This window comes from Vulpes lagopus, chromosome 4 (assembly GCF_018345385.1).
Source record: "Vulpes lagopus strain Blue_001 chromosome 4, ASM1834538v1, whole genome shotgun sequence".
Taxonomy (NCBI): Eukaryota; Metazoa; Chordata; class Mammalia; order Carnivora; family Canidae; genus Vulpes; species Vulpes lagopus.
The window spans coordinates 90,236,318-90,249,185 of NC_054827.1; the positions used below are offsets into that span (position 1 = coordinate 90,236,318).

The 12,868-nt window shown below is 44.5% G+C and overlaps 1 protein-coding gene across 1 annotated transcript in view; it reads right to left on the reverse strand.

Annotated features, from left to right (window-relative positions):
• The window catches only part of SV2C (synaptic vesicle glycoprotein 2C), a 219,335-nt gene that overhangs the window by 12,911 nt on the left and 193,556 nt on the right, over positions 1–12,868 (reverse strand). Inside the window, exons 10-12 of the mRNA XM_041753202.1 lie at positions 12,110–12,243; positions 9,758–9,961; positions 9,126–9,285 (exon numbers count right to left, since the gene is read on the reverse strand). Coding sequence (XP_041609136.1) covers positions 9,126–9,285; positions 9,758–9,961; positions 12,110–12,243 — 498 coding nt within the window. The remainder of the gene's footprint in view (positions 1–9,125; positions 9,286–9,757; positions 9,962–12,109; positions 12,244–12,868) is intronic.

Sequence of the window (12,868 nt, forward strand, 5' to 3'; positions counted from 1 at the left end):
ACAAAAGCAAGCACTGGGAGGCAACTTGGAGTTCATGTAAGGCCAGGATTCCTGAGCACAACTGTATATCCCAATTACCAGCTGAGCTTCCTAGGAGCCAATTCCCAGAGCTCCACCCCAGACCTGCTAGAAGAGGGGCAGGTGTGTCTGTGCTGGGAGCAGCACCGCAGAGTCACAGAGCCGGTTTGAGTCTCAGTGACCCAGGGCAAGTTACTTTCCCTCTCTGTGCTTCGTTTTCCTCTCTAGAAAACAGAGTAAGACCCCTTACTCTTGTAGGCTTGGAGTGACAATTAGATATTGTCACTGAGGTGACCTAAATCCTCGGCACAGAGCCTGACTCACCTCTGTTTTTTAAAAAAGATTTTATTTATTTATTCATGAGACAGAGAGAGGCAGAGACATAGGCAGAGGGAGAAGTAGGCTTCCTGCAGGGAGCCCGATGCAGGACTTGATCCCAGGACCCCGGGATCCCGACCTGAACCGAAGGCAGATGCTTGACTGCTGAGCCACCCAGGCGTCCCTCACCACCATTTTTCAAATGAGAAAACCAAGGTCCAGAAAGGCTAAAGGACTGACCTAAGTAACCTGCTTTTTTTCTGGCAGTGCCAGGTCTCCTCCTAACTACTGATGGAGAGAGGCAAGGAAGGAGGAGGAGGGTTTTCAGTAGGCAGTGCTCTGTGGCCAAGGGTTGCTGGCAGCTGATGCACTGGGAGGTCACAGGCTCTGGATGGCTCAAGTGGAAAGGGGTTCAGAGGGAGCCAGAGAGGAGGGGAGAGGAATGCCCCCCCACTCACAACAGGCCTAACCAGCTTACCTAGATGGCAGAGGGAGGGTGTGGTGCTATATCCCACATGAGAAGGAAAACTATAGCCCAGAACTAGCTCAATTTAAAAAATTAAATCTTACCCTCCTCCCATTCACCTAGAGCTACATAATAAATAAGGAAAACAAAGTTCTGCCCTGAAGGAGCTCACATGGTGGGTGACAGATGCTAAACAAACACACACCTTAACATGCTATCATCATATGGTCCAAGTGGTAATTACTTTAAAAGTACTTTGGTATACGGGCGCCTGGGTGGCTCAGTTGGTTAAGTGCCTGCCTCTGGCTCAGGTCATGATTGCGGTCCTGGGATTGAACCCCGCATCAGGCTCCCTGCTCAGCGGGGAGCCTGCTTCTCCCTCTGCCTCTGCCCCCGCTCATGTGCTCTCTCTCTTGCTCACTGTCTCTTGAATAAATAAAATCTTTTTTCAAAAAAGTAGAACTACTGGGGATCCCTGGGTGGCTCAGCGGTTTGGTGTCTGCCTTTGGTCCAGGGCGCGATCCTGGAATCCCAGGATCGAGTCCCATGTCAGGCTCCCTGCATGGAGCCTGCTTCTCCCTCTGCCTGTGTCTCTGCCTCTCTCTCTCTCTCTATGTCTATCATGAATAAATAAATAAAATCTTTAAAAAAAAAAAAAAAGAACTACTTCGATACAAAAAGAAGTTGTTCTATACTCTAGACTGTAAAACATGTTAATCAGGAACCAACAGGCCAGAGATAGTTATTTAGGGCTTTACACATCATTTTAGAAATCTGCATGAGAAAAGTTTGTTAATGAACAAAGAGGTAGTTTTTCATTGATGATATGAGCGGTTGATGTGCAGCTGATTGGAAGGAATGTTCTGCCCTTAGCTCCATGGATGAACAAGCACCCTCCAAGCCAACTTTAAACTGGTGGAATGGTATCCTTGGCTGAAACTCTAGATTCTAGAGTCCACTGGTCCTGCACCCCAACACCTCAAGGTGAGTAGCCCAAATCTGATGGTCCTCCTCTCATTGTATCATGATGTTCCCATAGCTCTTTCCAATAAGGTCCTGTTAGTATGCAAGGGGAGAGAGATGGACTTCCCTGGAGTCAAGAGCAGGCTGTCTGACTGTTTCTGTGCCCATCTGCACATTTGGTCGGATCTGCTGCCATTGTAATACACCACCTAGGAGAGAGGCGGTGGGGGAAGGATACATGTACTTCCCAGCGCCTCACACTTCACTCCTAGCTGCCAGAGACACAAAAGGTCTGACATTGCCTGAATGGCCAAAATGACTCGGGTCACATAAAACATAGACACATATAATACGGTGACAAGGTCTCTAAAGAAAAATAAGGTAGAGTGAAGGGACACAGAATGTAGATTGGTTAGAAAAGATAGTTGCATGAAAGAATACTTCATCTCAAAACCTTCAAAAAAAAAAATGAAGTGAGGTCTTTATATTCATAACCACAGATGGAGCATGTCCTCATTTTGTATCTCAAACAAATGAGGCATAGTTATGCTGAGTGGTCTCACTGAGGCCACACAACTGGTCAGTAAGAGATCCAAGAATAAAGACTTTCAGGATCGAGCATGGGGAATGAATGGGGGAACTCCTCTGTGTAAACAGGAACAGTCCTCAGGGGGAGGGGCTTAGGTTAGTTAACTGGGCATATGCTTGGGTTTAGCTCCTGGAGGTAAAGGGCCATCCCACAGTGCTGGTGACAGCAGCAGCTGCCCGGGATGAGCAGGGAATAAATAGCAGGTGGGAACAATCAGGGGTTTACTTTCAAATGCTTTCTGAGGTCGTCGAAAACTGTGTGTGTGTAAAGGTGGAAGAAAGGAGGCGGCCAGTGGCTAGAGAAAGGCCGGAGCACATTGCTGGACGAATTACCTAGGAGATAGGTCTGCTGGCTCAGGGACAGCTTGTGTTTCATCATTTATAAGGTGGGAGCTCCTTGCTCTGAGCTCCACGAAGCAGGGGTAAAAGTGTCCACTGAGCCATGAGGACACAGAAGTGTCAACAGCTCACGCCGAGCTCCTGTTCAGTCTCCCTTCCTGATTTCTCCCATCAGCTGGACCTCTGGATTCTCTCGTGTCTCTAGATTGAGTCCTCACAACTCTCCTCTTCTCTACCTAGACCTCGTCCTTTGATGGTGTCATCTCACATCATGACTTTAAATTTCATCTAGACACTTAAAGGGCTCAAATTTTTACCTCCTACCTAGGCCCCTTCCCTGAACTCTGGTCTCATATGTGCAACTGCCTAATTGACATCTCCATCTGGATATATCATAGCATCTCAGACTTAACAGGAACAAAATTGAGCTCCTGATTCTTTCTCAACTTTCTCCTTCCTTAATCGTCCCTACAGCAACAGCAATCTCAGGCTTTCACAGGCTCTGGTCAAAAACCCTGAAGTCATCCTGAGTATCTTCCCATGCGCCTACTCCTCATACTCACATCTGATATTTTAGCAATGCCTGTTGGTCTTCGACATATTTGTGGAATCTAACCATTCTTACCATGTCCACCGGCCACGATTGTTTCAGTGCACTCCTAATGGGTTTCCCTGATTCCACTTCAGATCATCTATAGTATATTTTAAACACAGAAGCCAATTCTCCTTTTAAATATACATGAGACTATGTCGCTACTCTGCCCAAACACTCCAATGGATTTCCATGAAGATCAAAGTTACCTTTGTGTCTGCTCTGACCTACTACCTCTTACCATCCTAATACCCAGGACTTAGGAGTTTAGGATCGTAGGTCCTGAGATCATGACCTGAGCCGAAGGCAGATCCTCAACCCACTGAGCCACCCAGATGCTCTAAAAGCTTAGCTTTTTTGCAAAATAACAGAAAACTACATATCATCTGTTTTAATTTGAAGAGCTACTAGATAGCTTCTGGATGGGGGCTGGTCTCTAGTAATAGCCAGCCACGTGAATAGAGAGTTGAAATTTTCACCTCCCCACCCCTCTCTCAACTTCTAGGGAGAGGAGAGATGCTGGAGATAAAATTCAGTTATCATTAACGAAGGCTTCATCAATCAAGCCAATATAATGAAACTTCCATAAATCTGGAGAGCTTCCAGACTAATGAATACATTCACACATTAGGAGGGGGGTGGTATGCCCTAACTGACTCCATGGAAACAGAGGCTCATGCACTTGGGAATCCTCTGCACCTTAACCTATATACTTCTTTATCTAGTCACTTATCAAACCTGCTCGGAGTTGTGGAAATTCACAAATTTGTAGTTGGCTGGGCAGAAGTGTGAGTTCTAGGAACCTGGATAGGTGGCTGGGCACCCTCTTTGCAGCTCACATATGAAATAGGGGTGGTTTTGTGGGGCTGAGCCCTTTAACTTGTAGGATTTGATACCAACTCCACGTGGTGTGAGAATTGGAGAATTGATCAGTGTTGGAAAAGATACCATACACTTGGTGTGAGAGAGTATTAAAGAACATATTAAAAATGTTTCCCTAAGCTTCTATTCCAAAAAATGGATTCCCTTACATCTCCATAAACAAACTGCATCTTATAAGGACTCTGCAAAAATGTGTTTGTGAGGGTCCTTCTACTGCCTTCTATGTCTCTCAAATTATCACGGGACATTCCTGCCCATGATCTTTCTAACCTGGGAGAAAAGCTGAAATGTCATCAGGCAATTATGTTAGGCTTACCTTTGGTGCTGAGATTTTGAGGATAAAAGAATTACAGTGACACTTAGACCATGGAGAGGTGTGATCTAAGAAATATATGTGGTCTCTATCCAGGTTCCTAGCTCCTAAAACGTGATAGGCATGACTTCAGTTATTTATCATGCACCCGTCTCATCCTGCCTGAATTTATGTGAATGAGGTAACTTAGAGTGGGGCTCCTAGAAAGCCTCAGAAGAAGGTAGATCTTTCAGGAGCAAGTAATTAGAAGGTTGGACCTGGGAAGCAGTGGGAGGGGTGGGCTGGGTGGGCTATAAAAAGTCTTGAATGACAAGATGTTGAGCTTCCAGGGTGGCCAACGCTGGAAGTGTTGGTAAGGTAACATAGCCGGAGAAGCATGGAAGCTCCTCACCCTTCCCTCATACCTCACCCGATACATCTCTTCCATCTGGCTCTTCCTCAGTTGCATCTTTTTATAAAAAAAATCGGTAAATGTAAGTCAATGTTCCCTTGAGTTCTGTGAGCCAGTCAAATGATCAAACCCAAGGAAGGGGTCATGAGAACTTGTGGGAACTGAGCCCTTAACCTGTGGGATCTGATACTATCTCCAGGTAGATGGTGTCAGAATTAAGTTAGATTGTAGGACATCCAGTTGGTGTTTGCTGTGAATCATAGAAGATTAAGAAAACTCCCCATATCTGGTAGCCAGAAGTAAAATATTGAGTGCAGAGGGGGAAAAATAGGGCTTTCCATTACAAAGAGAGCTTGTGGTTGTCATTTTGTTTCATTTTTTTTTTTAGGCACAGAAAAGTGCTATTCCACAAATATGTATAATTTTAGTTTGGAATTTTCCTCCCTCTCTATGAAATGATTTAGGGTAGCTTATAAAAACCCCAAAACTAATAAGGTAGGAATAAAGGAGGGCAAATCAGAATGAGAAGGAACAAAGCAAATAACTGGACCATGCAGATTTAGCAGAGACAGTCCTCCTCCTCACATAATAGAGAATGAAATGTGAATAATTACCAATTTTTATCACATGAAATGAAGAGACAGAGCAGCTTCTCAGAAAGGGGTGCTAGAGCTCCCTGCATGTTGGAGAGCAGACTCTGCACAGAAGGAAGGGTGCACTGTAATGGGTGGTATCCTGTCCTTACTGGTGTTTTCACACTACAGGCAAATGTAACCCTTAGTAAAAGTCAAAGGAGGAACATTAAAAGTAAAATCTAAAAAAAAAAAAAAAAAGTAAAATCTATAACGTGCTTGACAAACGTGGAATTCAGGTGTTGTAGCTGTTGTAGCACTTAGACTATACCCCCCTTTTAAAAAATATTTTATTTATTTATTCATGAGAGACACAGAGAGAGAGAGAGAAAGGCAGAGACACAGGCAGAGGGAGAAGCAGGTGTCCTATGGGGAGACCGATGCGGGACTCGATCCCAGGACGACCTGAATCTAAGGCAGACATTCAAACAGCTGAGCCACCCAGGCATCCCTTATACTATACCTTATATCATGTTCCCCAAATAGAGTCATTTTGATTGGGATTTTTGATTTTTATTTTTAACTAGACTCCATGCCCAGCATGGAACCCAGTGTGGGGCTTGAGATCACCACCTTGAGATCAAGACCTGAGCCCAGATCAAGACTTGGACACTCCACTCCAACTGAGCTACCGTGGTATCCCTGATGGAGATTTTGATAGGAGTTGGCTGTTAAATGGCTCCAGAAGCTACTTTTTTTTTGGCTCAGGGCCTGGAATCAGAGTGTCTTATTCTGATCATTAAGGACAGATTCTAGAAACTGGGCAAGGAGTTGGCAATGCTAAAGTTTTAATACAAAGTATCACAGCCTCTAGTCAGAATTCTTGTCAGGATGTATTCTATCCTGTTTTCATGGAAAAAGAGGCGCCATAGGATGCTTGCACTCGGAACCATTGGGGTTTTCCTCTACGAGCTGAGCCAGAGATCCATGGAAACCCTGTTATGTGGTCCTGAGGAACATGGAAGAGATGGGAGAGGAAGTTTTAGTCTGAAACACCATAGGTGGTGCTGGGTCATTCACCAAGGCCCTGGCAGTGCTGCCCTGGAGGACAAGTTACCTCCCCATCACTGAAGAAACTGCCTTCCTGCAGGCTATGTAATGACATCTGTCTAAGGAGGAGAATGTCCACACACAAGGGTGTGACTGTGGTAAAAATACAGGTTGTGGCCATCCACAAGGCTGCCCCAGCTGCCATGTCCTGAAAGGCACCCCCACGTTCTGCTGCTCCGATGACTGAACATGTCAGGAGCACTACCGCAGGCTGGCTGTGTCTGAAGCCGACACTGTCGCCACTTTCCCTCCCCCCCCGCCCCCCCTGCCCCCAACAGCCTTCTTGCCAAGCTTCTTGAGGCTGCGGAGGTCGGAGGTCAGGGCAGTGCACTCTCCTTCCTCACTGCTTCCCTGGGGCTCAGGCTTCACTGCAGCTCTTCCAGACTTCACCGCCCGCCCCACTTGCTCTTGCACAGCCCTATCTCCTATGAAAATCTGCACATGCGTAGTTCTCTGCTTCAAAGACAACCACAAGTAGCAAACACAAGTAGCAATTTCTGTTTTTTACCATCAAATTTAGTAAAATTCCAACAATAGAATCACAGCAGGTCCAGGTTTCTCACCTGAGGAACCTCCCAAGTTTTTTTTTTTTTTTTTTATCCTTTTTATTTTTTTTTTAATTTTTATTTATTTATGATAGTCACAGAGAGAGAGAGAGAGAGAGAGAGAGAGAGAGAGAGAGGCAGAGACACAGGCAGAGGGAGAAGCAGGCTTCATGCACCGGGAGCCCGACGTGGGATTCGATCCCGGATCTCCAGGATCGCGCCCTGGGCCAAAGGCAGGCGCTAAACCGCTGCGCCACCCAGGGATCCCCCAAGTTGTTTTTTTAAGTTAGATTTTACCATAGAAGAATACTCATCCTTCCATCCCTTATGGTAGAGGGATGAGCAGCTGATTCATCTAAAATAGTATCAAACCCTTACACGTATAACAAAAAGGTGTCCGGCTATGCCATAGCCTTGCTTTAACATTAAGGGGTTTATTTTAAAGTTATAATTTAATTTACATCTGGGCCCTGTTTGCAGGAAGGAGGCTTGATAAAAGAATGCCCACTGGATACTGCAGAGTCTTAATCTTTTCTTTGTTTTTTTGTTTCTTTGTTTCTTTTTTTTCTGGCAGCACCCTTATCCTAAGACCTGTAGCATCTACACCAGAAACTCACTCAGAGAACTAATGTTTATTGAATGAATGAAGGAGATGCTGTATGTGGAATATATGGTTCCTTTTGGAACCTTAACATTCAATAGGAGGTTGCTGAAAGTCTAGTAGAACACGTGATAAGCAGACATACACAAGAGTTTGCAATGTGCTACAGGAGAAGGTTATATAGTTCCTATAATGTTCCTATAAGCTCAGTAATAGATGTTGTTGAAAATTATTATCCCATATGTCTCTGCATAGTCCTAGAAAAATCCCTCCTCTGTTTCAAAGTTTAGAAAATACTGGCCCCATCCTCCAGCAGAGAGAACTTCCATGGTGACAAAGCATATGTGAAAAAAAAAGAAGGCAAAGGCCATTTGTCTTTGCTCATGTCAAATGGAAAAACAGGGCTTCTATTCTTTTAATTATTCAGCTACTCCAGCTCTACCCAAAAACTGTCTTTTAGCCCTTTCTCTGATATAAGATGGAAAGTTTTTTTGTTCCCACTTTGGGACCAATGCAGAATTTTCTTCTTCTTTTTTTTTAAGATTTCATTTATTTAGTTTGAGAAAGGGAGAGAAAATTAGTTGGGGGTAGGGGCAAGGATGGGGAGAAGCAGATCCCCCACTGTACAGGCAGCCAGACTTGGAGCTTAATTCCAGGACCCCTGGATCATAATCCGAACTAAAAGCAGACACTTAGGGATCCCCGGGTGGCTCAGCGGTTTAGCACCTGCCTGCGGCCCAGGGCGTGATCATGGAGACCCGGGATCGAGTCCCACATTGGGCTCCCTGCAAGGAGCCTGCTTCTCCCTCTGCCTGTGTCTCTGCCTCTGTGTGTGCGTGTGTCTCTCATGAATAAATAAATAAATAATCTTAAAAAAAATAAATAAAAGCAGACACTTAACCAACTGAGCCACCCAGGTGCCCCCAGAATTTCCTTCTAATAGCAATCTTTGCTATTGTTGTTGTACCTGGAAATGTGTTGGATTTTCCTCCAACAGACCAGGAAGGTCAAGAGATATGGTACCTCTCTGTGGTTGCTTAATACAGAGCTTGTGCAGACACTTGCAAAGGAAGGTAAGAGCCCTCGGAGGACTGATTAGCAGCTCAAAATGTGGTCCAAGAGAGGCTCTTAAGTCCTCCATCTCATGACTTCAATAGGTTGCTCATGTTGTTATCCAACAAACCAAGTCATGAACACAATAAAATTCCTTCACAAGTTCCACTGCCTTATTACTTATTCCTGCTAGCAACTATCTGCCCTGACACTTCCTTTTTAAAAGGTATGAGTGAAAACTACAACCTCATAAGCCAGGTATTTTTTTAGATTTTTCACTTTCTTTGGAAATGACAGCTTGGCTTATTTTTCTGAGTTTTCAGTGGTCCCATGAAGATTAGAGTGCCTCTTCCCGGAGGCCCACTTCAACGTACCTCCGGTCTGTGGGGTACAGCTCCACAGTGACCACATCAAGAGAGTTCCAGGCCGAGATAGTCAATCCGTTATACAGACACAGCACGCCTACCATCATGGATTCACTGCTGCCTAACCACAGGAAGAAGCAGCTGATCCCTGAAAGCACCATGGAGCCACCTGCCAGTGAAAGAGACAAAAGGCTGCAATGTTTCCCATCGTCTTAGTAGAGAATGATCCTTGGGTCTTTGACATCTCTCAGCAAAACTGAATCCCAAGGGGAAGCTGTGGCCTGGACTCCAAAAGCTCAGGTACAGGTGGGCTCACCTGTATAAAGGCTTGCCTCTCCGACTGCCTTCTAAACACAGCAAGCATGAAATGCATATTGCCAATTACTCAGCTACTTAAGTGGAAAAATATACATTAGTCACACATAATTAGTTCTTCAGTCTGTTAACTCATGGAAGCTGCTCAACGAAATGTAATTAGACATAATTTTCATTAAAACTTAGCCCTAATGAAAGGTCTTAAGGGATTTCTCCTCATCTCTGCGCGATGCAAATCCCTGAAGGCATAGGGGGTACAGTGGGAACCAGGCTCCCCGTAAATCGCAAGGGCAGCTCTTTTATTTTACATGAAACCAAGTACATACCTAGCATCGTTAAGCGCCCAATTCTGTCCATCAGCAGAGCAGACACAATGTTCCCTGGCAACACTGCCAAGGTCCCCAGGAAGTTGACAAAATAAATCCAGTAGGCACTATAGTCATCATCAAAGGTAATCTGGCATCCCGTCTTGTTGTGATAAAATGAGCAGTTTTGAAATTCGCTATCAATGAATTTATATGGCTCAAAATCTGTGGACACAAAGACCATTCATCAAGCTCGTTATGGTTGTGCACCAGTATAAGAAAGCTTGTCAAGAATTCAGGAAAGAATCATGGTGTTGTAAGCTCTTTGAGGACTTCAGGGCCTGGCCCAAGCACCGGAGCTAGTCTAGAACCTCACATTACACAGTAGCTGAATGAAGGATACCTTTGTTGAATAAAGGAATAAAGAGTCCAGTTATCTTCTGATTTCTTATGTTTGGCCAGTGCTAATTCTATTACTTGCTTAGTCCTTTATAATGTTACTTTGTTCTAATTATCATGTTACATAAGTATTATCATTAGAGTACTCCTAGCTTCTAAACTAGGATTACAAAAACAGTATGTTTCAAAATGCGCATGAATCAATCTCATCATTGCTATTTTATGGGACTCTTAGGCAAAGAGAAGCAACAGGACTTCGTTGGGCCCTTGAAGCTGAATGCAGAAGTTGAGGTCAAAGCAGAAGAATTCACAAAGGAGTAAGATTTGCCCTTATTAGAAGGTCATTAGCATACGCTGCTGATTTTTTTTTTTTTTTTGACTTGAACTTGGATCTATCCAAGGAGGGGTTGCAGATGAATGGTGGGCTCTGCTAAAAGGTAGTGGGAATCAAAGCTGTTATTGTCCATGCTGATCAAGATCTACCTAAAAAGCTGGTCTTCTGAGGCGGAATGGGTTAGAAGAAAGTGACAGCACTGTTTAAAAACACCTGAAGACACCTAATGCCACTGTCATTTGGAGCTGGGGAGAGCTGCTTCCTATTTGAGCACCAGGAAGGCAGGGCTGGTAACAAGGCAGCGCTATACTCCTGCCAGTGCTGGGCTGTTATTTTGGACTCAGGGCAGACACACCAGAGGGTAGAGGTGGGAAAGCATGGGCTCTGCAATCAGATGAAACTGATGTTAGCTCAAATGTTAGCTGTTACCAGGTCTAAGAACATGGCCAAATTACTTAATTTTTTCAAGCCTCCACTATTATCTCACCAAATGAGATAATGAATGTCTAAAGACAGAGAGTAGGAACCAGTGGACAGTAGATGCTCAATCAGTTGTCCCCTCCTCCCATCCCCAATCCTCTTTTCCCCTGGAAAGTTTTCCAAACTCCATCACATGGATTGGACTAAAAAACTGTCTCAGTAAGTATAGCCATATGTTATCCATCTCTGTTCACTGCAGTTCAGGCATGATCACTTAAGTGAACATCAAATTTTGAAACCAAGATGATAAAAAAAAAACCCAAAAATAAACTACAGGGTAATTTTTTTCTTCAAAAATGACTCAAAGGAGGGGCGCTGGGTGGCTCAGTGACTTAAGTATCTGCCTTTGATAGATAGATAGACACAAGATCAGGCTCCTTGTTTCGCGGGGAGTCCATTTCTCCCTCTCCCTCTGCCGCTCCACCCATCTGTGTGCTCTCTCTCTCAGATAAATAAAATCTTTAAAAAAAATTACTCAAAGGATTTTTTCTTTTTCTTTTTTTTTAGAGAGAGAGAGAAAGTGTGCACACATGTGAGCAGGGTGGGTGGGGGTGGAGCAGAAGGAGAGAAAGAGAATCTTAAGCAGGCTCCATGCTCAGTGTGGAGTCTGACACCAGGCTTGATCTTAAGACCCTGGGATCATGATCTGAGCCAATATCAAGAGCCAGACACTCAACCGAGTGAGCCACTTAGGCGCCCCAAGGATTTTGTGTTTAACTTGAAACTTCAGCAAGTCCTATTTGCATTAAATCTAACAGAGACAAATAATAAAAGCTTAACTATGATCCAATCTGATTAAGGAAACCCATTCCTTTTTAAAAAAATTTTTGTTTAAGATTTATTTATTTATTTATTTATTTATTTATTTATTTATTTATGATAGACATAGAGAGAGAGAGAGAGGCAGAGACACCGGAGGAGGGAGAAGCAGGCTCCATGCTGGGAGCCCGACGTGGGAATCGATCCCGGGACTCCAGGATTGCGCCCTGGGCCAAAGGCAGGCGCTAAACCTCTGAGCCACCCGGGATCCCCGGAAATCCATTCCTTTAATTTCCATGGTCCCCCTAAGCCTCTGCCTCCACTATCACAGGTGTATCTCATTTCTGCCAAGAACTGGGCCATTTGAAGAGGCCCCAAACGGGGCTAAGTAGCACACTTACCTGTGTTGTCAAAAATGGTGTTAACAAATGTGCAGTTCTTGAAGTAGGTGTTGACTGAAGTCACATCCTCAAAGGTACAGGCCTTAAAAACTGAATCTTTGAAAGTTATCGATTTGAACTTCATCCCTAGAAATCTGCCCAAAACACACACACACACACACACACAAATTCTTATCAATGACTGTGTCCATCACGATTTGAAGCGAAGTCAAACAGGTTTAGAGATCTGATGCCCTACTATGGAGGCTCCGACAAGCAGGGCCTCTGGATCTTCTAAGCTCTTAGCTTTCCTCACTCTTCCTCATGCAGCCTGTCCTTTGGTTATCTCTTGGCTCACTGATATTATTTTCCAGCAGAAGAGATGGCAATCATGGTAACTTCACTTAGCTTTTGCAATGTTGGTAACAGATTTTGTAGAGTATGCTATTGAAGGTAGAGAGTTTGGAGACTGATGGCTACTGAGAGAGAGAGAGACCCAGGCAGAGGGAGAAGCAGGCTCCATGCAGGGAGCCCGACGTGGGACTCCATCCCAGGTCTCCAGGATCACTTCCCGGGCCGAAGGGGGCGCTAAAATCGCTGGGCCACCGGGGCTGCCCCTCCCAAGTTCACTTTTAATGAAAGTCTGTTTCCTAAGCTAAAAACTCAAGGTTTCTTCATTTTCATATAGAGATTCCCAGTTATTCTGAAGAGAGAACATGAGAATTCTGCTTCATTTATGTGAGGAATGATTGACTCCGGACTCACAGAAAGAAAGCAGCT